At 45.7% G+C, this 27,736-nt stretch overlaps 3 protein-coding genes across 4 annotated transcripts in view; 1 reads left to right on the top strand and 2 right to left on the bottom strand.

Annotated features, from left to right (window-relative positions):
- The window catches only part of PAK6 (p21 (RAC1) activated kinase 6), a 50,399-nt gene extending 48,516 nt beyond the window's left edge, over positions 1–1,883 (top strand). For both annotated transcript variants that reach the window (XM_054026688.1, XM_054026687.1), the window contains one exon: positions 14–1,883. In XM_054026688.1, the coding sequence (XP_053882663.1) occupies positions 14–181 (168 nt within the window). In that variant the 3' untranslated portion in view covers positions 182–1,883. The remainder of the gene's footprint in view (positions 1–13) is intronic.
- Positions 1,884–2,271: 388 nt separating this feature from the next.
- On the bottom strand, positions 2,272–9,288 carry SPR (sepiapterin reductase). Its single transcript, XM_054026690.1, has one exon. The coding sequence runs from the start codon at positions 4,382–4,384 to the stop codon at positions 3,494–3,496; it is 891 nt and encodes a 296-aa protein (XP_053882665.1). The 5' UTR covers positions 4,385–9,288; the 3' UTR covers positions 2,272–3,493.
- A 5,412-nt stretch (positions 9,289–14,700) lies between these two features.
- Positions 14,701–27,736, bottom strand: part of PLCB2 (phospholipase C beta 2) — a 66,823-nt gene continuing 53,787 nt past the window's right edge. The window contains exons 25-33 of the mRNA XM_054024754.1: positions 27,547–27,603; positions 25,237–25,450; positions 24,768–24,936; positions 23,810–23,886; positions 21,333–21,428; positions 19,993–20,050; positions 18,958–19,044; positions 17,987–18,238; positions 14,701–17,409 (exon numbers count right to left, since the gene is read on the bottom strand). Coding sequence (XP_053880729.1) covers positions 17,317–17,409; positions 17,987–18,238; positions 18,958–19,044; positions 19,993–20,050; positions 21,333–21,428; positions 23,810–23,886; positions 24,768–24,936; positions 25,237–25,450; positions 27,547–27,603 — 1,103 coding nt within the window. The 3' untranslated portion in view covers positions 14,701–17,316. The remainder of the gene's footprint in view (positions 17,410–17,986; positions 18,239–18,957; positions 19,045–19,992; positions 20,051–21,332; positions 21,429–23,809; positions 23,887–24,767; positions 24,937–25,236; positions 25,451–27,546; positions 27,604–27,736) is intronic.

The raw sequence follows: 27,736 nt of genomic DNA, 5'->3' as shown, positions 1-27,736 counted from the left end.
TCTTTTTCCACAGACTTCTCCAGTTCTGAGAGACTTCTTGGAACGGATGTTGACACGAGATCCTCTAGAAAGAGCAACAGCTCAAGAGCTTCTGGATCACCCCTTCTTGCTCCAGACTGGACTTCCAGAGTGCCTAGTCCCCCTTATTCAGCAGTACAGGAAACGCACCTCCACCTGCTGACTCCGCACATGGGGAAAAGCCAGTATCCCAGCACTGGAAAGGCATTTTCTCTGCTGGAAATACTTGTACTTGACCAAGACTCAAGCAGTGTCACTCTGCGAACAGTGCTTAGAACTTGTCAGTATTTTTTTTTGGAAGGATGAATGTGAAAATTCCCTCCAGCCTTTAGCTGCTTCCCTTTCGCTGAAGACAATCAAGTCAGACCCAATATCTTTCAAGAACAAAATAGAGGCATTACATGGCTTCTGGAATCTCATATTTCTCTTACAAGAATGGCATTTTTAAGATGTTTGAATTTGGATATTGAAGGGTCTGCAAACTCTGGAAAATTTTAACTACTGGCTATCAAATTGGAACTATATTCCCCAAACAGAAATGTGATCTTTGTTTTTTAATGTTAGTTGTACACTGGAGTCCTGAGCTAACCCAAAAGAGATGCATTTTGGGACACCAACCTTCTAAAAAATTCTATCTTAAACAATGCACAAGGATTTCAACACTTTTTTGAGACTCTCTCATTATTTTATCTCATTCCACATGTGTGAACATCACTGGGCCTGAAAAAGCTACCTGGAGGGCAGATGTAATATATGTTTGGTTGGTTTCCAACTTCCTCCTTTGCATCAAACTGCTTCATTTCTATGGAGAATATATGTGGTTTAACAGGACAAAAAGATGGTCTGTCTTGAGTCAACTGCATGATCTTAGATGTGTGGAGGGATGACGCTCCTTAGCACAGGCCTTCTCTAAGTGTCTCTCTCTCTTCTCTATAGAGAATGTACTGACTGCCACCAGAATCCTATGGCTGAAGCTTCATAACATGTAACACCACTGTCTTCTCCAACACTGAATCGAATGGGAGGCAAAATGGTGTTCTCAGCAGGAAGGGTTTAAGAAAGCTTGTCCCAGGGTCTAGGTCCCCCTGGGTACATTGGATTCATATCAAGAAATGCTGCCTTGAAACAGCTGTTAGGTAGCACTTTGTACCATTGTGAATCCTGTAACAGGCTCAATAAAAAATTGAAGATGTTTGTTTTCTTGGTGAGAATGTTTGGCTTCCACCTCCCATGTTTTGTTACAGTGAAGGGTGAGGAGGAGAGGGAGTAGTTATGTGTGGTTTGTTATTGGCATGTCCTTGCTGATATGTCTGAAGGTTTCTGTTTGTCTAAGGCGCCCCTTCAATCCTTTTAAAGTAAATTTAGAATTTTTGTATAAGCTCATTGATCAGTGAGATAGTCACGGTCATTTTGACGCCTAGGTCAGGTTTTAACATGTACAGTAATGTGTTTAAAGTCATGCAGATATCTGGAACTTAGTCTTATCTGTGAAACTGGGATCCCACTTTGCAGCCAAATTATAAAGATCATAGAAATTTGGATTCTTTTAGGGCACCCCGACTGCCTAAAAAATTAATCTCATTATTGAATTATCTTTACGAGGTTTTTATTCTCCTCTTTCCCTCTACCACCTTCCCTGTTACAGATCTTGCTATAGACTTTTAGCTGTAATAAATAACTTGAAATCATCTAGCCACCTGGATGAAACTTTGATGCAAAAAATTTCTGTATTTCCAGGTATCCTGTCTTTTTATGCAAAAGAGCAGAGCCTTTTTAAACAGGCTTATAATTTGAAACACTGTCTATATTTGTGAATTGTTTGCACTTGTGTTTTAAAATAAAGTAGATCTTGAGCTATTCATTAAGCAGTTGCACTTCTGAGATCTTTTAAAATGTGCTTACAGTTTTGAGATGGAAGGAAGCAGGTAAGTGTGTGAGCCACAAGTCTGTTCCAATACACTCACCTACTTTCGAGGGGATGATTTCATAATTAGGGGGGGACCATAGCAAAAAAGCTGGATCTTGAAAGGAGGGCTTGATGGGACACAGGTTGGAGAGTTCAAATTACACAGTAGGATTTGAGCTGCAGCCCAGTGCTGTCTAAAAAAGGTAGAGGGGAAGGGAGGCTGAACTCTTAGTAGGGCCACACTTTGACGGGACATGAAATCAAAGCACCCATTGCACTATTTGAAAAGACGAATTCCAGTTTCCTCCCTAAAACAACAAACAAAAGTTCTAATACTCAAGGCACCATGAGCATCTGATTCTTGTTTATGTACACAGTTCTTGCATATATGCATCCCATTCATTGCTTTGTAAAGTAGGTGAGATACTATGAATATGAGAAGCACAATATAATATCAAAATTCTATTCCAGTTTGTAAAAACTTAAAATCATAGTCTCTGGGTGTAATACCAACTTTCCCATGAATAAGGCATCAAGCCAGCAGGGCCAAGCACCCCCCCATGATAAGCCGATTTATTCAATTTGTATTGCAGAACCATCTACATGCTCTAGCTTCATTGTGGGCTTGGTGATGTACAAACATAACATATAGTCCCTACCCTGAACAACTTACAATCTAAGCATTGGGTGACACTTAGCCAGAAGAAACACAAGTTTGTAGCTGATACAATATGTGTATCTTTTAGCAGGTATTCACTTGCAAACATACAACGTTGATGCCACAGGAATGGACAGTCAACTTTCCCCCTTACTAAGAATGCTGCCGGGTTAACCAGCCCTGCAACCCGTCGGGAACATTTCCCAGCCCAGCCGCAAAACGTCCTTGCACCTCCTTTACCCTGATGACTGATAACACAACAGTGACATTTCACTTGCCCGTTTACACAACTACTCTCTCTGACCCGGCTCTGCCAAGGCGAGGTAACGCGCCGGGCTGGGGGGGGGCAGCGGTCACCGCGGCGGAGGCCCGGCCTGAGGAGCGCTGCAGGCGGCTGCGGCCTTGCGACGGCTGCCCAGGGAGGGCCCTGCCCCGCGCCAAGTCCGAGACCCTGGCCGGGGACTGGTCACTTCGCCCGGCGTACCCCCCCTCTCCGGGGACGAGCCACCTTCACCGCCCGCTGCTGAACATGGGGCGGGGGAGGGGGAGCTTGGGGCCCGAGCCGCGTAGGCGGGGGAGTCGCGCTGCCGGGCCGGGCAGGCAGCTAGGAGTGGGGGGCGCCCTGGGCGGCGGTTGCCAGGGTGACCGCGCTGTTTGCGCATCCTCCCAACCCCATGCTGCTGCCCCCGTGACCTGTCCGGGGAGTGCTGGCTCGGCAACCCCAGGGCTACCGCAACCCCCGGGTACCGGCCAAGGCCCCCCTTGTTGGGCGGTCCGCTCTCCGCCCGGTGCATATTTGAAATGCGAGTCACAGTCCGGTAGCTGGTTTCCCTCTGAAAGCCGAGGGTATTTTATACGTGGCTCAGTTGCAGACGCAGACGCCGGGGCGGGGGGAAGCAGCAGCTGGCGGGTTACAGCTCATAGAAGTCTATGTGTGCCCCAGAGGCGAACGTGTCCTGCAGCAGCAGAGTCACTAGCTTCTGGGCGGACACGCTGCAGTCCAGCAGCTGCCCGCTCTGCTTCATGCGGAGGAACTGCTCGCGCACTTCCGGGTCTGCGGACTTCGTGCGGGCCAGCTGCTGCATTTCCGTGTCCAGAGGCCCTGGGGCATAGCTGAGCACTCTCACCTCCGGGTTTTCAAGTGCCAGCACCTGGAACATCATGTCCCGCGAGGCCTTCCCAGTGCAGTACAACGTCCAGCTCTTGAAGGGCTTCAGGGCACACAGCGAAGAGATGTTCACAACAGTCTTGCACAAGCCAGGGCGCCCCGGGAAGGCCTTCAGGATGGAGGATGTGAGGCAGAGCGCCGAGGTGACATTGAAGGCAAAGTAGCTGTTGACTTCGGCTGGGCTGGTGAAATCCAGAAAGGATTTGGAAATGTCTCCAAGTGATCCCGCGTTGTTGATGACGAGGAGCCGCTCCAGATCAGCCGCTCCCGGCAGCTTGTCCTGGACTGCTCGGAGCACCAGCTGTAGCCCGTCCTCCGTGCTCAGATCAGCCTGCACGGAATGCACTTTCAAGCTGGGGAAACTGGACCGCAGCTCAGCCTCCAGCTCGGCCAAGCCCCCCTGGGATCGGGCCACCGGGATCAGGACGGAGCCAGTCTCCAGCCGCGGGGCCAGCAGCAGGGCCAGGCTCCGGCCGAAGCCCCGGGATGCCCCGGTGAGGATGCAGGCGGCCTTGCCCAAGGAGAGCTGCCTTTCCCGGGCTCTCTCTCCAGCTGCCATCTGCTCGCTCTGGCCTGCAGCTAGAGAGAGGGCGGGGCTGGATGAATAGGCCAATGGGCCGGTTTTAGGCAGCATGTGATTCCACCTGCAGCCAGCTGCACAAAACTCTGAGAATCACAACACTTTAAATTTCAAACCCAGTCCTTTTTTGCAGCCGACAGTTGCCGCTCAGAAAGAGCCCGGATTGGTGCCTCCCCTGCAACTGCAGCAGCTGATTGGTCCATTCCCCTGCAACCCCGGTTCCAGCCCTGGAAAGGGGGTCCCACAGGGAGTCACTGACTGACGGCTGGCACTGGGTCCTGGGCTTGCTCTTGCCACTGTGACAGGGAGTAACACTGCCCCTCACCTCCAGTTAGGGTGACCAGATGTCCCGATTTTATAGGGACAGTCCCGATTTTTGGGTCTTTTTCTTATATAGGCTCCTTTTACCTCCCACCCCCGTCCCCATCCCGATTTTTCACACGTGCTGTCTGGTCACACTACCTCCAGTGAGTATCCCGGCCACAGGTACCCCATCCAGCACCCCCCAGGTAACCCTCCCAGTACGGACACATCCCTCCAGCCCACCCAACTATACCCCCTCCAGCTCCCTCCTCTCCAGTGTCCTCTTTTGAGGAACCTGAAATATGGTTACCCTGTTCCCTAGCCGGGTGGGTGATTCCAGGCCAGAGTCCATCCCCCTGGGAACTGACCCCTGACCTTGCCAGGAGTCCCCCCCGCCTCTCTTAGCTCGACTGGCCAGGAGTCCCTCTGACCAGTGCTGGTGCTAGCCCACTGGGGGCCCTAAAGAGGACTATTTCGCCTGTGCTACTAAGGGCCGGTCTACACTGGGGCGGGAGGGGTCGATGTAAGATACACAACTTCAGCTTCGGGAATAGCGTAGCTGAAGTCGACGTATCTTTTTTCGACTTACCTTGGGTCCTCACGGCGCGGGATCAACAGCTGCGGCTCCCCCGTCGACTCCGCTACCGCTGCTGGCCCTGGTGGAGTTCTGGAATCGACGGGGAGCGCGTTCGGGGATCGATATATCGCATCTAGACGAGACGCGATATATTGATCCCCGATAGATCGATTACTACCCACCAAATCGGTGGGTAGTCTGGATGTACCCTAAGATTTCCAACCCAATGATGCAGACTCAGGAGGTTCAGCTCTTGCTGGGAAAACCCCTTGAAATTTTGGCTTTCAATTGAACCTGATTTGTAGCTTCTTCTAGAGCTGACTTCTGCCAATATGGGGATGGAGTCATAGTCACTGAATCCTGAAGGCAACATTTTGCATACAAATAATTGCACAAAAGGGTATAGAGAGCAGGAGTTCTCCGCCTAGTTATCCGTGGGCAGTTTTCAATAAAAATGAAGTGGGCATTTTAGCTGTGCAAATTGGAGTGAAAAGACACGTCATTATCAATACTTATAAATGATGGCTGGAAAGCTAGCCCACTGGGGGTCCTAAAGAGGAATATTTTGCTCATTTTATATATATATGGGGTTATATACAGTTGTACATTTTAAAACTGTGAAGATGATTCTACGGAAGGCTTCTATGGAAGCCTTAAGTCTCTGCCTGCCTAGAGAATGACAACAGAAATAAGGCTAAATCAGCAAATTACATGCATTTTCTTGGTATTTGCTTCTGTATGTTTGGTTGACTGCATATGCATAAGGATGGGTATCTCTTTATCACAGTGATGGTCGTTGCTAAAGGAAGCTGATTAGCTTCAGGCTTCTAGCTAATGTCTGTAAAGTGCTTTGAAAATGTGAAGTGGCAGTGCAAATAATAAAGACAACAATACCAATGCACTGCAAGGGGACCTGCTCCCTCCTAGCCAGCTCTTGGGTGGGAAAGGAAGGAGCAGACCAACCTCTAGCTCCTTCTCTGAACAGAGTGTAGGGAAAGACTGATCTTGGGCCAAGCCTCCCACCTGAAGGAGTCATCCTTATCGAGCAAAAAGAACAGGAGTACTTGTGGCACCTTAGAGACTAAGGTGTTAGTCTCTTAGGTGCCACAAGTACTCCTGTTCTTTTTGAGGATACAGACTAACACGGCTGCTACTCTGAAACCTATCCTTATCGAGCAGTTTTCTCCTGCACTTCAATGCTGAACTGCCACTAGGGAGCCTGCATAGGAAAACTGGAGACTAGGAGACAAGTCTCCCACACTGTATCACTTGTTTAGAATTTACCTTTTGAAAAAGTCCATATTCTGGTCCCTTGCACAGAGTATCAAAGAGAATGTGTCATGGAGTATGGGGGGACACAAGGCCCTGCACCCCCAGCTTTCTGCGATTCACCATGACTCTCAGCCAGCCAGTAAAGCAGAAGGTTTATTTAGACGACAGGAACACAGTCCAAGACAGGTCTTGCAGGCACAGACAACAGGATCCCCCCCAATTAGGTGCATCTTGGGGTCCCAGGGCACCACAGCCCCTTGGGGGGTCAGAGCCCCATCTGCCTCCCAGCCATTCCACCAGCCAGCTCTGAAACTCCCCTTCCAGCGACCTCTCCCACAGCCTTTGTTCAGTTTCCCCGGGCAAAGGTGTCACCTGGCCTCTAACCCCTTCCTGGGTTCTCATGTTACATGCTCAGATATTCTCCCTCACGGGCAGTCTCCCATCCCCCAATGCAGATCATCCTAGCCACACTCCCCGGCCTTCCCAGCCAACACTCCCCACTCAGCATTCAAAGACCACATTAAGAACAGTCCCAGTTCCTCACAGAATGTGAGCACGAAGAGAATCTAAAGCTTTTCTAAAGATATAGCCCCAGACATATACTATGTAAAATAGGCTTTTACTTAGTCTTATCTTGGTTATCATTAATTTCTCTTTTTCCATCACCAGCCTCAAGAAAGCCAGTTGCCATTCCACCTTGTGCTATAACCTCATCAGATATCCTACACCAGCATTTCTCAAATATGGCCACCAGGGGCTTTTTGTGCCACCAAAGCAATCTGGGCTGTGATGGCGGGGGGCGAGAGGGGGGGAAGTAGTCTCCCCCCCCAGCCCCTCCCTTACTCATGGATGCCCACCTTGGTGTTGATTGCTGAGGCCACCAGCAAGGGTTGGGACCTACCCCCCTCTGGAGACACCTGGGGCTCAACCTTTGGGCTCTGGCTGCAGGGGTTCGGGTTCCAGACTCCCGCTGACTCCTCTGACACTCCATCCGGGGCTTAATTTGTCTCCAGTCTTGGTAGGGCTGAGTAAATTGCTGTGAAAAATGATATTTGTGTGTTTGTTAATATCACTTTTCACAACAGACTTACTACCTAGCAATAAATAAATGACAATGATTTGGACCTGTGTATGTACATATTTATTTGTTTTTCCTAAAGCTAATTAAATATTTTAGGAAAAAGTGAGAGTGGCCATGGGCAAAAGTTGGTGGCCACACTCTGGGGCCACCAAAAAATTGTCCTGAAAACCGCTGTACACTATACAGGATCTGAGCTGGTCAGTATACTTGGATAGAGCTGCAAGAATGCCTCAGGAATAAGTGATGTTAGCAATTCTGAAGGTGGTATTCTTTCCACAGAATTTTTTAAAACTCTGTCCTAGTGTGAGGCTATGGGACACTGTGCTGCTAATAGTATCACCTCTCAGAGAGGGCATAAAAGAAAATTCCTTGTCACTTGTAATCATTAAAGTTTGCATAGTACTTTTTGCATGAGTAGATCTATTAGCCCATATCCTGGCTGCTCCTACTTTGGCTACATGCTGCCTAAATTCCATCTAATTTCAACTGGAGACACATTCCCAGATAGAATATTATAAAATGCCCAGTCACTATGGTAGCTAGGTTGCTTTACTTTTCTCCCTAACAACTGTTATATAGTGTTGCTGACGCAGAATGTATTTTGCATTCTGCCTCAGATGTAGTGTCATTTTAATAGTCAACGAGTGATCCTAATATATACAGTCTGCAAAGCGCAATTGGATCTTTTTGGAAGAGGGATGCAACAGTGTACGTTAAACGCATTCCCTGTGTTTCATCCAGCTCCCTGTATCACCTGGCTGTCAGGGCAGCTATGCTGCTGCAATGACGGAAACTGCACAGTAGAAACTTATGCAGTGACATGAGTCACGCTCTTTTTTTTCCTCTGCTTTTAAAAAGTGCTGTTTGTATCCCATAAGATTAATCATAACTCCTAAAATTACTTTCTCATATATCACTGACCCGTCATTTCCTCGTTCAGCCTTGATTGTTTGGAAAGGCAGATAGCTCCTCTTTCAAGAAATCTCAGCGAGACAGGCTGTGGCAAGGAGCGGAATAATACCAAAGAAAATTTGTCATTTTCCCTAGTGTTGCCACCCCAGCAGAAGATCATCTCCAATCTTGTATCAACTTGTCAAGGAATTAATAAGCAACTTGGAGCTGATGACTAATCGAACTAAAAGAAAAGCAGAGGAGGGTATTGGCTACATGTTTGGACCATGCAACTTTACCCTCAGAAATCTTGCAGCCAATTTCAGGGCTCCATATGAATAGTATTGTGGAAACAGTACTAACGATAAGGTGTGGTTGGGGAACACTGTCAGCATAGTCAGAAAGTTCCCTGGGACTGATGGTGAAGAGAATGGAAAGTCTCTCAGGGACCAGCAGATAGTTCTGTTTTGTTTTATCCACTTTTGTCTTGGAAGAGAAAAAAGAAGAGTTGCTGCCCCTCCTGTACTGTTCTGGCTCCTTGAGTACGTGAGTGCAGGGCCGGCTCTAGGTTTTTTGCTGCCCCCACTCCCCTCCCCCATTGCACCCTCCGGCCGCCCCAGCCGTGGGTCACTGGTAACTCGCTCCCAGGGCGGGTCATTCAGCAGGAATTTTGGATGTGTCCAGAACACAGACAGGATTGGTTCCCATATGGTTACAGAACTGCAGTAAAGTGGAACAATTTTCAGCTTGTGTGATTGGAGTATATCTGGATGCATATTATAAGATTGTCCTACATAAATGAGGGAAAGTTGAGGTGCCTTTATTTTTCTTTTGTTCCACTCTTTCTTTCTATGGGGAATTTGCAAATGCAATATCACTGTCTTCCTTTTAAACAAATAAAACTAAAAATTTAAAAATAAATAATAATAAAAAAAAAAGGCAATGGCTGTTGAAAATAGCAATTCCAGTCCTAATAACCACTGGGAAGCATTTCTTGCTCAATTTATTCTACTTTTTCTACAGCAAGTTACAGTGGATCAGTATATTTGATTTGGGAGAAATGAAGTAACAGCTGCCCAAATTGAGCTTGAGCACTCCTGAATTTTGAGGGTGTTCAAATCTGGAAGGCAGGTGCTAGATTACCTTTCTGAATATTAGCTAAATCTGGAAAAGAAAAGTCAGTTTCTGCTTCCATGGCTCAGAAGTGTAAATCCTCCTACGTGCCTGGTACTGTATCTAAAGCTGCCCAGTCTAGTAGAGCCTCCCATCCCTTACTTTTCATTTTAAATTCTAGTGGGATTCACGTACCTGCCCTGCTAGGCTTCAGATAGAGAGGTGCACTGTCCATTTAGTCCACCCAATTCTTTCTTTGAGGGAGAGCCCAGGGCTGGAGCGGCAGGGGGTGCGGGTGCAGGGGTGGGGAGAAGAGCCCAGGGCTGGGGTGGCAGGAGATGCGGGTGGAGGGAGAGCCCAGGGCTGGGGTGGCAAGAGGTGCAGGTGGGGGCCAGAGCTGGGGCAGCAGGGAGTGCGGGTGCAGGGGGAGGGGGAGGGGGAGGGGGAGAAGAGCCCTGGGCTGGGGTGGCAGGAGATGGGGGTGGGGGGAGAGCCCAGGGCTGGGGCAGCAGGGGGTGCAAGTGGGGGCCAGGGCTGGGGTGGCAGGAGATGCGGGTGGGGGGAGAACCCAGGGCTGGGGCAGCAGAGGGGTGCAGGTGGGGGGCTAGAGCTGGGGCAGCAGGGGGTGTGGGCAGGGGAGAGTCCAGGGCTGGGGCAACACAGGGGTGCGGAGGGAGCCCAGGGCTGGGGTGGGGGGGCAGCAAAAAACCTAGAGCTGGCTCTGTCCCTACCATTTACAGCAAACTACAGCATGAAGTTTCAGTTCCACTCCTTCCCCCTCCCTTTCCTGTTAATTGCAGCCAAGGGAATGCTGGGAAATGTAGTTCTTTCCCTGCTCCAGGGCTGGCTCTATAGGCAGGGAGCTAACCAACGAACTACAGCTCCCAGGGCTCCCTGTTGGTTCTCAGGTCCCATGCTGGATTCTTGTGCCCCTGCAAATTTGCCACCCCAAACACCTGCTTGCTTTGCTGGTGCCTAGAGCCGGCCCTGCGTGAGTGACGTTGGCCCGTACAGAGGACAAGTGACCTGTTGCTTCTGCTAGCTTAGGAATTAGTTCTCCTTTAGCTCACAAAGTAGAACCTGTGTTTTGGTAACTGAATGGCCAGTGTTCCAGTCCTGGCTTCTCACTTGTGTGCGTCTGTAGATGTGGATTTATTACCCTCTGTTCTTCCATCTCATGAATGGTACAGGAGAGAGAGCTCAAAAGTAAAACTGCTAAATTGTGGCATCCTTAGTAAAGCTGGCCTCTCTCTTGCAGCAGTCCCATTGCTTATTGGCGCTATTCTCCATCTCCAGGTCTGGCCCCAGGTGTAGAGGGCAGAGGATTAATTAACATGTTCCTAATTTCAAAACAACTGATGCTCTCAGATTGAGCTGATTTTTGAGTGAAAATGATAAACTGCTTCCTGGTTCTAGCTCCACCCCACTGAGGTGTGACTTAGGTTCTCATGCATCAGTGGTTGAGTGAGATTCCAGGAGATGAGAGGGAAATTGTTCCAGAAAAGCAAAGGAATTGATCTGATTGGAAAGCAATGAGGATGTTACTGCTTTATTTATAGTAACGTGAGGTATCAGACATGGATTGTGAAAAGCACTGGTCTCGGGAGAGGTGGAGCTATTAGTATTATTACTTGTATTGCAATAGTGCCTGGAGGTCCACTCTGATGGAGGAGTCTGCTAAGCCACTATGATGAAGCACGAAGGGATGATAACTATGTGATACATACCTACACTGGTTTCAGAGTAGCAGCCGTGTTAGTCTGTATCCGCAAAAAGAACAGGAATACTTGTGGCACCTTAGAGACTAACAAATTTATTAGAGCATAAGCTTTCGTGGGCTACAGCCCACTTCTTCGGATGCATATAGAATGGAACATATATTGAGGAAGTTGAGTGGATAAATTTGTTAGTCTCTAAGGTGCCACAAGTATACCTACACTGGCATCAGATGTGCTTTGTAATTCAGGAGGGGTAGGGGGAAGAAGGCAGCAACAGAGAAATCCAATTCCAGTCTTTCCCGGCAGCTATTCCTGTGAACTAGTGATGCAGAGATCGTTAGAGTAAAGCAGAGAAAATGGAGTAAAATACTGAGTTTATTGGTGTAGTGTTGATAATCAATGTTTCAACATAAAGAATCAGCTAAATCGTTTCTTTTGGGAACTCCCTTACTGAATAGCTGTGACCCAGGTGCACGGCTCCCTATGACAGTGCAGTCAGAGGCGGATTCCCACTGCTCATTCTGACAAAATTAATCTGCATCCAGGTCAATGTTTATTGGCTCCGTTCTCTGGAGTGCTCCAATCATCATATAAGAGCAATCTGTTTTTAGTATTCCCAAACAAGGTTCGGCTATGAATTGTATTTGTATGTGTATGAAGTATAGGAAGACACAGATTGGGATTAGCATAGTAAGATCTGCCACAGAACATTTAGCTTCAACATATCTGTGTTTAGCTGTGCAGCTATTACATTTGAGAGAACAGGAGGCCCCTCTCTCACACACACGGTCACAGCATAGACCTCTGTTATCTTTGCCCCTCAGAACTTCTTGTTACCCCCAGAGTGTATGTATATGAGTTTAGGGGGGGGCGCACTTTAATGTGTATAAAAGTATTTGAAATTTTGTTCATTTGGATAGCTGAATACAATTTTGTGAATGCCCCACCGCACCATATTTTGATATCTAACAGTGCAACGCAGGACCATTGATTTAAGACAACAGACAACGCTGGTTAATAATATGTAAGTTCTAGTTATAATGACAAAACTCCTTTGGTTAATAAATTAAAAGTTTCTTAAAAATCAGACAATTCTGGTGCCTGGTTGTTTTTATTTGAAAACATTTTTAACAAGTAAGCACAAGTTTACAATTACATGTTGACTTACACATGTAGTACATAATTCTAATGAGCAGCCAACAATTAGTATTATAAATTAAAATATATACATATAAATGAGATGCTACTAACAAATACCTATTACTATTGGAAAAAAGGTGACAAGGTTTGGAGTTTGTGCACATTACAGATTTTGTCAATGTATCTGATTAAAAAGTAGCCATGTCTCTGTAAGTGACATAAGTATAATTTTTTTAATACCCATAAGTTTTATGGATAACCTATCTCATGATTTACTAAACTGTTTATTAATTGTAATTCTGTTAGAACACTCCCATTCTGAAACTAAGGCTATGTTAGCCAAGAGAAGCTGATGCAAGAAAGAACAAAGAGGATCAATAATTATGCCATGTTTACAAGCCAATAAAGTAAGTCAGAATTCATTTTATTTGTTTATTCACAATATCAGTACAGTGAAATCTTAGGGTGGTGCAATTATATTTGTTGGCTGAGATGTTTGGCTATGGCACAAGGCCTGTTTTAATGGACCAGACAAATTTCTTCTACATATTTGGGCCTGCAAACCAAAAAAATTTGCCTTCCACAGCCCACTTTGGCTTGAGGCCTGTTGCAGTTCATGAACTGGACCATGCAATGGACATATTTGCAGTCTAGCTAGGGTTACCATACGTCCGGATTTTCCCGGACATGTCCGGCTTTTTGGACCTCAAATCCCCGTCCGGAGGGAAATCCCAAAAAGCCGAACATGTCCAGGAAAATAGGGAGGGGCCGGCGCCGCTGGGTGCTGGGCTGGGGCTGGCGGTGCTGGGCCGGGGGTGCTCGGCCGGGGGCTGGCCCGGGGGTGCTCGGCCGGGGGTGCGGGTCCGGGGGGGCTGGGCTGGGGCCCGGGAGTGCGGGGCCGGGGGCCGGGCTGGGCCCTGCGGTGCGGGGCCAGGGGTGCTGGGCCGGGGGCCGGGCCGGTACCCCAGGAGCCGAGCCAGGCTGGAGACGCTGGGGCCGGGGCCAGCCGCCGGAGGGAGCCGCTCAGTTGGGGGGGCCAGACTGGGCTGCGCCTCCTCCCCCTACCCCACCTCAGCTTACCTGCTGCCTGCTTCAGGCTTCCTGCGAATCAAATGTTCGCGGGAAGCAGGGGAGGGGGCAGAGTTGGGGCGGGGACTTTGGGGAAGGGGTGGAGTTGGGGCGGGGGCATGGGCGGGGATGGGGCCCCATGGAGTGTCCTCTTTTTGGACACTCAAAATATGGTAACCCTAGCCAGTGATGCAGCTACATTTTTAGGTGATTTCAGTTAGGGGCAGTTCCTGAATGTGCATGGGAGCTGGTTCTGTGATGAATGAGGTGCTGGTTCTTAGCAGGCCTGGCTGTGATCCAGGGAAGGGACTATGAAGATTGTAAACAAGGTTTGGTTTTTGCTGCTGCTGAGCTGACAGTAGGTGTACATGTACATAACGCACACACATACATCAAGTAGCTGGTCGTGAACCTGGGAAACAGCAGTGATTTCAGTATCATTTATACCCACTTTTTTTCTAACTCCTTCAGTCTACTTCTGTTTGACACGAACTGTGACGAAGTAAACTGAGTTGAGTTTTGTTAGGCTTTGGTATTGGCCAACTGCAGCACATTTCCAGATTCACCCATGATTAATATTGCTGCCACATTCATTTCTGTAGGCATATCAACAGAAAGATCCTTCTGTCTCTTGGGACTCCCTTTTTTTGGTATAACTAGAGATGAACCCAAGAGGCAGAATTCGGATCCAGATAATGAAAAGCCTCCAAGTTCTGGGATGCCCTCTCCAGCTGGAACTGCATTTTTTAATTAAATGGAACTGTGTGTCTTTGTTGGAGTTCTCTCGTAACTCAGGTTCATGAGAAGGAAGCAAGAAGGCACAACACTGAAAAAGAGTAGGTGAGGATAACCCTGGACCCTTGATTTAAGGGTCAGGAATGACATTCTTGTGGTATAAATTGCTTTGATGTAAACAGAGTTATCAATAGAATATGGAAGTCATTGGACCACTGCTATCTGGGAAGGAGTACATGCATGAGAAACATACTACATTAAGAATATCCTTCCACTTAACTAAAGCTTTATTTAAGAAATGCACAGTGGGGTTAACATCTCAGCCAGCAACATGGAAAGTGACAGAGCTGTGAACATATATAACTGAGAACAAAGGAAGCTTAATGTTCATGTTGTCACACACCTGTACTGTAGTCTATTCCATTCCCACTAGCTTGCCCCCCCACTCAAGAAAAAAATGTGTCAGAAATTTTATAGAAATGTTTTATTTCCAGAAAATAAATATGTCACAAATTTACTATACACAATCTCACGCCTGTTATTTAATAAAATCAATGCATATCTCATGCAAATGCAATGCTACAGAGGAGGTACATTATCTCCTTTACCCAGCCCCTAAACCAGATATAGAACTTCTCTGTAGTATCAAACCTGAGCTAATTTCATGTCTATCTACATTTTGTAATGCATTCATCACGGTAGTATCCAGTATAATAACCACCATTTTTTGTAGAACCACTAAAACTAAGCCTGTCGCTCCCTGCCTCTCCAAACAAGATACAGACCCGGAGAGAACATTTCTACAACAGTGTAGAAATTTTGTTGTGGGACGGCACTTGGTGTCATAAAAAAAACAGAACATGGGGAAAAGTAGCAGTCCTACAGAAACAGTATGTGAAAGTGTATGCTTGTCCCACTTCCTTTCATTAAGTCTCGCTGTTTCCAAATGAATGACTCACAGGGCTGAATGACTTATCAAGAGATAAATGCAGTGGCGTTAACACGTTATCATGTAATAATGTAAAGATTATTGCTTCCAATAGCATTAACTGCACTGCTTTCACAAGATAAAGTGTATCAAGTCAGCAGCGTTCATAAATCCCAATTCATTGCTGTACGGACCAGGAAAAGAATTGGGGGCAAGCGTGCAGAAATCCTGGAAACAGCCATTGTAGAACTGGCATTAGGGTTATTTGCTAGCCCTGTCCCAGTCCCTAGTGTAGGGGGCATGACCAGAGTGCACTGAATGCTATTCTCTACTTTCCAGCATCCAGAGGCTGAGGAGGTTGCTCGAATTTACACTGGGGGCCAGGCAGGGCATTGAACAGTCGTACAATACAAGGCATGCAAAGGTCACCTTCCACACACACACACCCCCCACTCTCCTCCTGCCCCACATGCAGAAATGAGTAATTGTGAATATGGCCCATGATGTTTGGTTTTGTTCACGTTACGCTAGAAAGCTTTGTATTACCTAGGGGTGAAAGTAACTTAAAGGACTTACCAGTACGCCGGAGTCCTGAGTGGGGGCGTGGCCTCAATAGGAAGAGGCGGGGCCTTTCAAGATTTAAAGGCCCTGGGGCTCCGGCTGTGAACCCCAGGACCTTTAAATCACCCCGGAGCAACCAGCTGCAGAGGCGGCTGGGAGCCCCAGGGCTCAGGGGCGAATTAAAGGGCCTGGGGCTGTGGCCGCCGTGGAGCTCCGGGCCCTTTAAATCACTGCGGGAGCCCTGCCGCTGCTACCCCAGGGTGGCAGGGCTCGGGTGGGGATTTAAAGGGCCTGGTGCTCCTGCCACTGTGGGGTAGTGGCGGCAGGGCTCCGGTGGTGATTTAAAAGGCCAGAGGCCCTTTAAAGCGCCACCGGAGCTCCAGCAGCGGGCCTCGGGCAGCGGTTTAAAGGGCCTGAGGCTCCCCGCAGGAGAAGCCAGTCTGGTCCGGCACGGTGTACCGGCTCTTGCCGGTATGCCGTACTGGACCATACCGGCTTACTTTCACCTCTGGTATTACCCGAGAGCAGCAGCAGCAAATGGACACCAGGTCTCAGACAATCTAAGGGTCACATACTCCCATTTGTAGTCAAAAAATGCAGGAAGTCTTAAGGTCAGGACTAACATACTTCAAAATTAAGCTGTGTAATTAAACATGTGTATTATGCCCTTCAGACTGCAATTACAGCTAGAAATAACTACTAAGGAAGTCAGAAATCTGTAGCTACTGTAGGGAAGACGCTACAGACTTCACTGTTACATACAGTGCATGGCAGCACGAGTGGCAAAGGGCAAACAGCATAAAAAACCTCCTTGAGCCCCTCACAAGCTGAGATAAAGTTTCTCTTCCCTGATTCCTCCCACACTGTACTTCTTCAGACTGCACCGCCTGCAGGAGAGTTCGCCGAGCTTTTGTTCTAATACATTGGTACAGAAGCATAGTGAATAGGAGGTTTTAGCTCGTGCACATTTTGAGGCAGGTTTTGAAACAAATTGCTGTACTTTTTGGTAGGCCAGCCAATGGAACAGGTGTCCTTACATTATGAGGAACATTTAAGGAAACTCTGTTTATTTACCCTTAAAATAAATTAAAAGTTTTCAAAATTGTGACCGTATGCTTCCAAAAGGGCCCCAAATATGGAGTTATCATAGCTTCATTAGAGAATCTTGATGCGGCTCTGTAGAAAACTTTATGGAATGTCCACAGAGAATTGGACAGGAGTTCTCTAGGTTATTTTGTAGTAACAAATGGGAGAAATGGCTCATTTCTCTGCATTATTTCTACAGGTGAGTATTAGAGAGCCCTTACAGATTTTCTATCTATACATTCTATGAGGGGTCAACCCAAGTCTAAATGGGTCCCATAAAACCTATCTGTAGAACCACCAGCTTCCAAAAGATACAGCAGAAGTTAAAAATAGTCACTAGGAAAAAGAAGACATTTAAAAAAAATCTAGAAAACTGATCGTAGAGTACTCTCCTTCCATTTCCTAGGGGTTTTTTTCCACTGCAATTTATCTAAAATGGTATGTGAACACCAGCATAATGCTCTTTGAGATTCTTCTTTCCTCTGCCGATAGGAGAAATCCATGGAGCGAGCACTATTCTGTTTGAGAGAGGGAAAATGGTGCACTGATGGCATGAGGTTCCTTAAAGTGACATTCCAACTCGCTTCTAGTCTGTGGAAGCGCCTCCTATAAACAGAATAAATTTGATGAAGTCTGAGATAATGAAGACAAGCTAGCTGTGTCAGAATTGCCAGTCACGAAGCCACTAATGCTCCTGAAATACCTGCTGCTAATGTCACACCCCCACGGCCCTGTCCCTCTCGCAGCCTGCAAAGAAATCTTCCACTCCACAGTCACACCTTTGATCCTCCCCAAAATGCTTTGCGATGCTTGCAACAGTGTTAGCAACATGCAGTGCAGATCTGCCTTCCCGGGGGGGCGTGGTGGTGTGACACTAAGCCGGAGAGGAAGACAAAGTGTTTCCTACAGACCAAATCTCCCACCTACGGGTGATTCCCTAAAATCTCTTCTCTTCCACATTTTGAAAGACAGTGAACTAAGTAGTAAGTTTCTGGTGAACTTCAGCAACCCATACAACTCCCTGGCTGGGAAGGATGGTCTTCTCAGTAGATTAAGTTTATTTCACATCATAACTTTACTATAGCCCCTATTAATGTTTGAAATGAGCTTCCAGAAGCAGAATAAGGATTAGGAGAAGCATCTCTCATAATCTGCTTTCCCGATACTGGTCAGACAACTCAACTTTTTGGGTCTGAGCTATGGAGGTCTCAGCCATGGATGTCTCAAGCCCTGATATCTCAGCTACAGGTATCTTTCCTTCTGGTTGGTCCTTAGAGCCTTGTTTTCCTTCACTGCTTGTGTTCAGGGCTTCTTCCTTCTTGATATTAGCCTCCAGAGGGAAGCAGACTTTCACACAGTTGCTTGCCAAATCTTGTACCTCCATGCTAAGGGTTTTCACTTTCTCCTCATATTCTGCCAAGGCCTCCTTCTGGAGCTGCAAATAGGGGGAAAAAGAGAGGCATGTGTCCTGGTGTCACTCTCGGAACACAGGAGAAGCAATGTAAAGTTCATTCCAAACTGGGCTTTTATAGGATTCTTAATTTGAAAAGTGAATTTAGTGCTGATGAGAGGACTGGGATTTTAGCAGTGGAGGCTGAAATTCTTTAGCCACAGAACACATACATTAAGGCAGTGACCATGTAAACTTCTCATCAGAGCCCCATGTTTCAATCCTGTTTTGGGAGGCTCATCTTACGAGGGGAGAGGGCAATTTATTGTCCATAGCTGAGGCAATCTTGGCCTCTCTGGTGAGGACTGTAATAAGGGTGCCAGTTATAATTGTATTTTTTATATTTGTACCATAGTCTGCTGAAAATTGAACTGTGATCACTAACTCACTTCACATAGGCCATCAAGAAGCATTCCAGATAGTAATAATTTTTGGTCTCTATCAACTTGCATAGGTTGGCATTGATGCAGTGACCTAGAGATGAACTCCATGTTCTCCAAATCATACCATTTCTGTGTAACTTGTATGGGATGTGTCTGAAGTGGGGACTAATCATATACGATATGTGTACATGGAACTGAGACTATACAGGGTGGTGTTATCAGAAGGGAGTTCATAAAGAGAACTGGCTCTCTCTCACATTATGTCCTGGATTTACTGTATCGAGTGACCATATTAAATCCTGGATTCTTCTTTGCCTTTACCTGGCTTTCTTTCTCCTTGATCTTTTCTAAACAATCTGCCTGCTTCTCTTCCAGTTTCTCTTGGTACTTGATCATCTTTTCTGTCATCTTCAAGGAATAAAAAAAACAAATTTAAGTTTTAAAAGAGACATTTCTCAGCTGAGCTGTATAAACATTGCAGAGAAAGTTCAGTATGGCCAAAGCTGTTTGTAACATGCTTATAAAGTGCATGTCACATCCCCCTCTAGCTCTTCTATTTCTGCCAGCTAATGGAGTTACTCTGTTAGTGCGCAAGGTGCTGTGTTCAAAAGCTGGTGATGACCTATAGTGATGGGGAGATCATTGCATGAACACACAATATATACCATGGCTGGATCTGCTCATCACAACTGATGCTCCTCCACGTACTGTAGAAAGTGTGCTCAGTAGGGCCCCATGTTTGCAAAGATTTTCACACATGCTTAACTTTAAACACATGAATAATCCCAGCAATATTGGGACATAAAGCCATGTCTCTGAATAGCCATGCTAGAAAATTCTTTCCCTGCAGCATCTAGCTAGGTGGATTTGCAGAACCCTGGAGAAATCTCTTTTGTGATGCAGAGTAACAGCCGTGTTAGTCTGTATCCGCAAAAAGAAGAACAGGAGTACTTGTGGCACCTTAGAGACTAACAAATTTATTAGAGCATAAGCTTTCGTGGACTACAGCCCATCCGAAGAAGTGGGCTGTAGTCCACGAAAGCTTATGCTCTAATAAATTTGTTAGTCTCTAAGGTGCCACAAGTACTCCTGTTCTTCTTTTTGTGATGCACTGTCTCCAGCTGGCAGGACCTACAATCCTTAGCAAGATTGTAGCTGTCGTCACACTATCACAGAAAGCATAGGCACTAAAGATTTGGATCTGCATATATCTTGAGGATCCAGTGCATTAGGACTATATACCTAAGAGAGCTCAATGTTTGCACAAACCAGTGACACACACACAGTACGTACACAAGACAACACCACCTTGGAGAGAACAAAGATGCTGCAGGAGGTTTCCACAGAGACACTTACCAGTTTGATCATCTGCACCACTTCCTGAATGTGTGAATTATTAATTTCTCTCTTTAATCTTTAAAAACACAACAACAGCAGGTATTAGTAAAAATATATCCTATCTATCTGTTATCTTTATTCAAGGCACCAGTTAGTCAATGTCTGTAAAATTACCACAAATTCTCATGTTTAAGATAGGGCTGCTCGTGTCCATATAGAAAGACCGAATTGAATTTATAACCAGGAAGGATATTACATTGTATATAAATGTGCTTGTGAAAGTACCAATTTGAGGCATGGGCAAATAAAAAGCATAGAAAATGATTGTAACATATACAGTATAAAGGAAGGTGGCATATAACATTATATGTTCCAAGTGAACAAGCATCCAAAGTACTTTACTAAGGTTACGAGTCTCAAAAGTTGTATTTGTATCTTAACTGAGGTGAATAATAGATGCTCATAAATAGGCTCTAAAGAGAGGCTTTACGGAGGAGCTTCTTTTTAGTCTCGTCTGAGATCCATTTCTACCAAGGTGTAGCATAGGTAAGGAGTGTTAGGAAAAGGCTGCATTCCCAGCCTTCATCTGAAAAACTGAAATGGCTGGAAGATACTGAGGCTTCTTTGCTACCTTAATGAGTAAGAGACTAAGATAAATAAGAGAGCAGAGCCTCTAGGATAGTGGAAAACACCAAAATGAAGGTACCAACCATACCAACTTGTGGTAAGTCCCATAGGGAGATGCTTCTCCATGCAAGCACACTGCTCTAGTCAAGGCTTTCCAGCCTTAAGAACTACAGCAGAACGCTTTCATCCATTTGTAATGACCTCAGGGGGTTTTCATATGGACTCTTTGGGTTTGATTCTGAGAGATGTTGAGCACTCACAGCTCCTACTAACTTCAAAGGGAATTGCAGGTGGTCAGCTCCTTTCGGGATCAAACCATTTAAGGTTGTACTATGTGGATCTGATCTTCCCCTATAACACTACGTGTATGGAAGGCGCTGCAGAGCAGTGCAAGAGCTGAGTGCAAACTGCAGCAGTGCCCTTACTATTGTGTCTAGAAATTTGGCCTCTCAGAGCATGTGCCCCTGTTTACCAGAAGGTGATGGCAACACGGAGAGGGATGGAAATCCAGCCCACATGAAGACAGACCAAAGCTGGAGCAATACCATCCTGTGAGGGGAGCTGAAATTAGGCTGATAAGGGAACAAGGTATATGGGTTTGCCTTCCATGTCCAATGTAGTGGCGGTTACTAACTGCCTAGTGGTGATAAAGACCATAGTGCAATGGAGTTCCCTGCCTGGGATCGTTCTCTGTTCTGTGCAGACCAAGCCCTAGGATGTCCATCCAGTACCTCTCCTGAGCAGTCTTGTCAATGGTACTCTTGGTCATGACTTGGATTCGGTCCAGTCTCTTTGCCTCCAGCTTCTTCTTTATCTCTTTAGTATCACTGCAGAGATGAAGATGTCATGAATGACGGGACCAACAACCATCAGACACTCTCTATATATGAACAACTGGTTTCTAAAAACATATACCTTGGAGAGCTTTTCATACAAGAAAGGCAAACCTGGTAGCAAGGGAAAATTTCAGAAGAGATCTAAAATAAGACCCTTTGTTTACTGGATTTAAAATGTTCCTTACCTGAGGTGAGTGATCTCAGGGGGCTAGGACAAAATACACAAGGACATTATACCTGGGTTACATCATGCAAATCCATTCAGAATACTCTTAACACTTTGCTACACTTGTCTCCGCTAGAATATTGATAAGAGACACAGAAAGTACTCATAACCGTAAGTAAAGAGAAGCAGGAAGGCTTTGTATGATGATATGGGAAAGTTAAAAGAGGATATTTGAGCCAAACCAGTATTGTGAAAAAATAGAAATCCAGCCCATATGAAGTTAATAGAAAGGAGCGTAACCTATAGCAGATAACATGTGAAATGGAAATTAGGAAGGCTCAGGGAATTGAAGAGCAAATAGCAAAGACAAAAACAAATAACAGGAAATTCTTTAAGTATATCAGAAATAGGAAACATGCAAGTGAATCAATAGGTCTTGTAGGCCCACTAGGGAATAAATTGCTAAAAAGCAAAAATTCTCCAGATCAGGATGGTATTTCTCCAAGAAGGACAAAGGACCTTTAGAATGAATGAAATGGCTGAGCTGGTCACAAAAAGATGCAATTTCCCATTAAACTCAGCTACTATATCAGAGGTTTTGAGGATAACAAATATGCTCATCTTTTAAAAAAGCACGGGGGTGATGTTGGGAATTAGAGGCCAGTGAGCATTACTTTAGTTCTAGGAAAATTAGTTGGAAAGTTTAATTAAAAGCAGAAATATAAAACATCTAGATGTACATGACTACTGCATAGGAAAACTGTTCTCTAATTTACTAGAATTCTTTTAGTATGTCAACAAAATAATGGATAAAGGAGAACTGGTTGATATTATTTGCACATTCAAAAAGCTTTAACAAAATCACTCAAAAAGACTACTAAAGAAACTATGTAGTTATAGGGTGAGGCAACTGAATCAGAAACTAGCTAAGAGGCAAAAAAGAACAAGACTAAACAATTAATGTTCAACATGGCAAAAGATTAAGAATTGGGTGCCCCAATGTTCTGTACTAGAACTAGTGTTGTTTAATATATTTATTAATGATCTGGAAAATATGCTGAATAGTTAGTTGGCAACATTTGCATGTGACACAAAATTATGTATTAGTCAAGACTAAAAAAGACTAAAGAACTTCAGAGAGCAGATACAGTTTACTGTTGAAAAATGTGAGATAATGCACAGTAGAAGTAATCATTTGAATTACTTGTACACATTGTTGCGTTCTAATTTAACCATAACCACTCAGGAAAAAGACCTGGATTTCTTTCTGTGAAACTTAAAGACAGTAAATTTAAACCTGATAAATAAAAACACTTTTTACACAACATGTAATTATTAACCTATGGAATTCATTTTTAGAAGATACTATCCAAGCCAAGAACTTAGTAGGAGTCAGACATTTATATTGACAATGCAAATATCATCAATTACACTACACAGGATAAAATATAAAGTCTATAAATCTTCATGTTTCAGGACATAAGCCTGCCTGGGGTAGGAAGAAATTTCCCTTCTGAGCATCTTACTCCATAAATTCATAGATCCAAAGGCCAGAAGGGACCATTGTGATCATCTAGTCAGATGTCATGTATAACACAGGCCAGAGGCCTTCCCAAAATAATTCATTTTGAAGTATAGCTGATCTGTTAAATCATCCAATCTTGATTTAAAAATTGCCAATAATGGAGAATCCACCACAACCTTTGGTAAATTGTTCTAATGATTAATTACCCTCACAGTTAAAAATTATAAATGTCCATTGAAGCATTTCCTGCATCTTCCTCTCATGCATTTGGCACTGGACACTGGTGGCGAAAGAACACTGGACTAGGAGGTCACTGGTCTGATCCGGTACAGCAATGTACATATGCCTAGATCCACAAACTACAATCATCTTACAGACAATTTTACCTGCTGTACAATACTCCAAGCTGCAATCCATATAAAACAGAGTGTTGGCCAGCTAGAGCAGCTCTAACTTCATGCTACTATGCTCTGAGGCGCAACACAGAGCGCCATTCTGGAAGTCAGGAGACTGGAGTTGTCCTCCCATCTCTGCCACTGACTCATAGCATGACCTTGGGTAAGTCACACAGTTCGCCTATTTGTACGATAGTGATGCTTACCCAGCTCAGTACAGCGCTTTGTGATTACCAGTGAAGTGCTATACTATTATTACTTTGTTATTCAAATGATCATAATTTACCTTTCTGACGATTCCTTCAGTGCCTTCAGCTCAGCTGCCTGCTTCTCCCTTGCTACTTCTATTAGTCTGGCAATTTGCTGTTCAAGGGATCAAAAAAATCAAACGAGTACACAGTCAGGAGCTAACTGGTTCAGGTTTCTCTCTCCCGCCATTGACTTCACCCTTCATTTACTTACAGCAGTCAATTAATCAACAGGGTTTTGGAAATGTGACACTGTGTCTGCAAATTGTGATTTGTGTATGTGGGCCAAGCTGTGTTGGTGGATTGCATCAGGGCACCTTTGGCGGAGCTATCCCTGTGGGTCACAGCACATATTTGTAGGGTATACCAGGTGTGTATGTTCCTACCCTTGAGTTTGTGTGGGCAGATACAAGTGTCTCTGTTACACTGGGGCTCTGGGTTGCACTGTACTGGTGGGCAGTCATCGAGCTGAGGGTGACTCCTTGGTTATCACTAGATTTGGGCAGTGACCTATCTTCAGGTATAGTCTCTCTGGCTGTCATTTTCCCTGTGAGTGGTGATGCGTCTGAGGGCACTGTGTCTACCAATGGCATTCTGTGGGATATGTTGTGTCTGATGGCACCACGTCATTAGACCTGATCTTAGCTCCACTGAAGTCAGATGCAGAAAATACACTGATTCCAACAGGAACAAGATCAGGACCCGTGAGTAGCACTCGGCCTGTGGGGCATGCTGTGTGTGGGCATTGCATCTATAGGTATTGCTTTGATTATGGCTGGCGTGAAATCTGCTGGAGCGGCGTTATTCCAACATGTCATCTGCAAGGATACAGCAATGTTGGTGACTAGGGCTGTGTCAGTGGGTATTCCTGTGGCTGGCTGCATCTGCAATGCTCTAATGATAGCACTCAGTGAAGGGGTAACCTGGCTGGTGACACTCTCTGTGGGTCACCCCCAGTCTGTAAGTGCCCAGGTGGAGTACACATGCAGTCCATACCTCTGTGGCATGCTGCTCTTTCTTTTTCCGAATCCCATCATACTGCTCTTCCCACACTTGCATTAGGTCCATTTCCAGCTTCTCCTTCAGCTCCAAGACTCGGCTGTCAGCATTCTCTGCCATCTCTGCTGGATTCCCTCCTGCACTGACCTCCTCTACAGTCAAACTCCTGTTAAGAGGAGGAACACAGGAGGAATGCTTACTGCAGCACAGAAGATAATCCATTCTAGGTGTTGCACCATATCAAAGAGTCCTCCCGTACACCTCTCAGAAAGGAATGTGCAACTCTGTGCACACCTATGAAAATATGTAGCAGGCAACCCCCTCCATGCCTCTTTTTTGGAGGGTAGGCATGAAGACAGGGGAAGTGTGTGGCTCATGTGTGTTTCTCTGAGGGAGGCACTTAGCACGTCTAAGGCCTCCTGAGTGCCGTGCAGCACATCTGGAGACGTCTTATGCTGTATTTTACCTTTTCTTTTTCTGGGTTTTCCGAGGGCATGCGATCTTCTTCCTGCCACACTGGGTGACCAACTCAGAGAACAGGGCTGAATATCTCTGCAGCAGCTCTTCCCTGCGCTTGCTTCCCTTTCGCTCCAGCTCCTTCAGCTCCTTCTCCTGTTTCTTCAGCAGCTTCATAAAAAGCTTCATCTTCTGCAGTTCCTCAAGGCTGGCTGTTTGGAGCTCTAAAATACAATATAAAAAGCATCCTGGCTGGCTGTCTAACCCACCTACCTACCTCTCTCTCATGCAGACATTCTTTCCATACTCTAATTTCCTTTTGTTTCAGGCTGTTTTTCAACACTGCCTCCAGCACCTCCTCCCTTTCATCGGGGTAACTGCAAGGTCAGTAAGCAACAGGTTGATTCATGGTCTGGGTACATGCCCGTAGAGCTGCCAGTTTTCTGTATTTTGTCCTGATGGTCAACCTAACTGTGTTGGGACACATCAGGATGTCATGAGGCACAAGACAAATTCACAAAATTAAGTGTCCCACAAGCTAGGACAAATTTTAGTTGGGAAATATAGGGATGGGGTCGCAAAGTTATTTTAGGGGGGGTCCAAGTATTGCCACCCTTACTTCTGTGCTGACTTCAGAGCTGGGCAGCTGGAGGGCAACGGCTGTTGTCCGGGCGCCCTGCTCTGAAGGCAGCGCTGCCGCCAGCAGCAGCGCAGAAGTAAAGATGTCAATACAGTAACTCCCCTCTACAATACCCTTGCGACCCCCCCACAACTCCTTTTTGGGTCAGGACCCCAACAATTACAACACCAAAAAATTTCAGATTTAAATTGCTGCAATCATGAAATTTACTATTTTAAAAATCCTATGATCATGAAATTGACCAAAATGGACCATGAATTTAGTAGGGCCGTAATTATGATCAGTATAGTCTTACATTGTCTGGGGAATAATGGCCTCTAGTTCTAATGTATGACATCCCCTCCAAGGTGTGAGGAAAGAGTGTTGCTAGTGGCTTTTAGGGGAGATGAAGGGTTATGGGGAAGGGTACAAGGGAAATGTTACAGAAATTCCATTATCTTTGGGCAGCAAGTCATTAGAACTCTGGTATCTGTGGTTAAAAGGTTATTGGGGTGCTAAGGAAAGTAATGGTTTGTGCTTGGGAATCTGTAAGAACGTACCGAACTTTAGTTCTAGTGAACATTTGAAAGTGAGGAAATTCAGGGAGAAAGTGCAAACACAAATGTTTCAGTCAGGAAATTAGGCTTTATGAACTATCGCCTTCTAAAGTAATGACTCAGCTATATGCTGTATTGACAACTGTCCTTAGGGTACGTCCAGACTACCCGCCGTATTGGTGGGTAGCAATCGATTTATCGGGGATCGATATATCGTGTCTCGTTAAGACGCGATATATCGATCCCCGAACGTGCTCCCCGTCGATTCCGGAACTCCACCGGAGCAAGCGGCAGTAGCGGAGTCGACGGGGGAGCCGCAGCTGTTGATCCCGCACCGTGTGGACCCCAGGTAAATTGATCTAAGATACTTTGACTTCAGCTACGCTATTCACGTAGCTGAAGTTGCGTATCTTAGATCGATCTCCCCCCAGTGTAGACCAGCCCTTATACAACCATAACTCCATCCTAACAATGTTTTTTTAATTTATGAATATCCTTTATTTGTTGAGTAATTTATTCATAACTGTGATGTGTGGAAATTTGCAGCAGATGGATGGCAGTTATTTGGCATTTGATCCCAGTGGGGTAGTTTGACTGAGGGCAGGTGGATTCATCCTTGTGCCCTGTTTGGTGGTATATTCCAGCATGTTGGATTTTTATTTTGATGTTAATATTGTGTATTGGTTTTATCACATAGCATTATGATGCAGACAAATAGGCAAATAATAAATGCATTAAATCAACAGATGAAGGGCTTAGTCCACAGGGGGGCTTAAGCTGCCCTGTAGCCCTCCTTCGTGCTGCTTCTGCCAGTGTAAAGGGGCCTTAAAGCCAGCAGATCTGGCCACTGCAGAATTCCTTTAACATAGGAGCGTCTCTGACTGGGGTACTGGCAATGCTGGCTCTCTGCTGCCTCCTACAGAAGACCCTGGTACAATGTGTGTGTTGAGGGCAAGCTGGGAGGCATTAGAACATGGCTGAAGTGCTGCTGTGCTTCAGCTATTCAGAGCTGCTGCAATGTCCTGAAGCTACTCTAAATTATGCAGGATGACTAAATGTGCCCCAGTTGGCGTAGGATAGGGGAGTCACAAAGGTGGCTTAAAGCTATCTTTAGAGCCCTTTAGAGTAATATTGGTGTAATTACCTGCAACTTCTTTTGCAACTTCTTTTTTAGTTTCTTCCTTCCCCAGGGCCATAGCTCCTAAAACCACAGAAGAGATTCTTGTTCATACCCTATCTCTGGGCTGAAAATGGAGCAGTGGCGAATGGGGAGCGGGGACTCTGCTCCATTTCCACTCTTGCTTAAGCTGGTGTAAGGGATGCTGTGAGAGGGG

This window comes from Malaclemys terrapin, chromosome 4, assembly GCF_027887155.1.
Source record: "Malaclemys terrapin pileata isolate rMalTer1 chromosome 4, rMalTer1.hap1, whole genome shotgun sequence".
NCBI lineage: Eukaryota > Metazoa > Chordata > Testudines > Emydidae > Malaclemys > Malaclemys terrapin.
The sequence above is the reverse complement of the archived record's forward strand: the minus strand, read 5'-3'. Positions and strand labels throughout refer to the sequence as shown.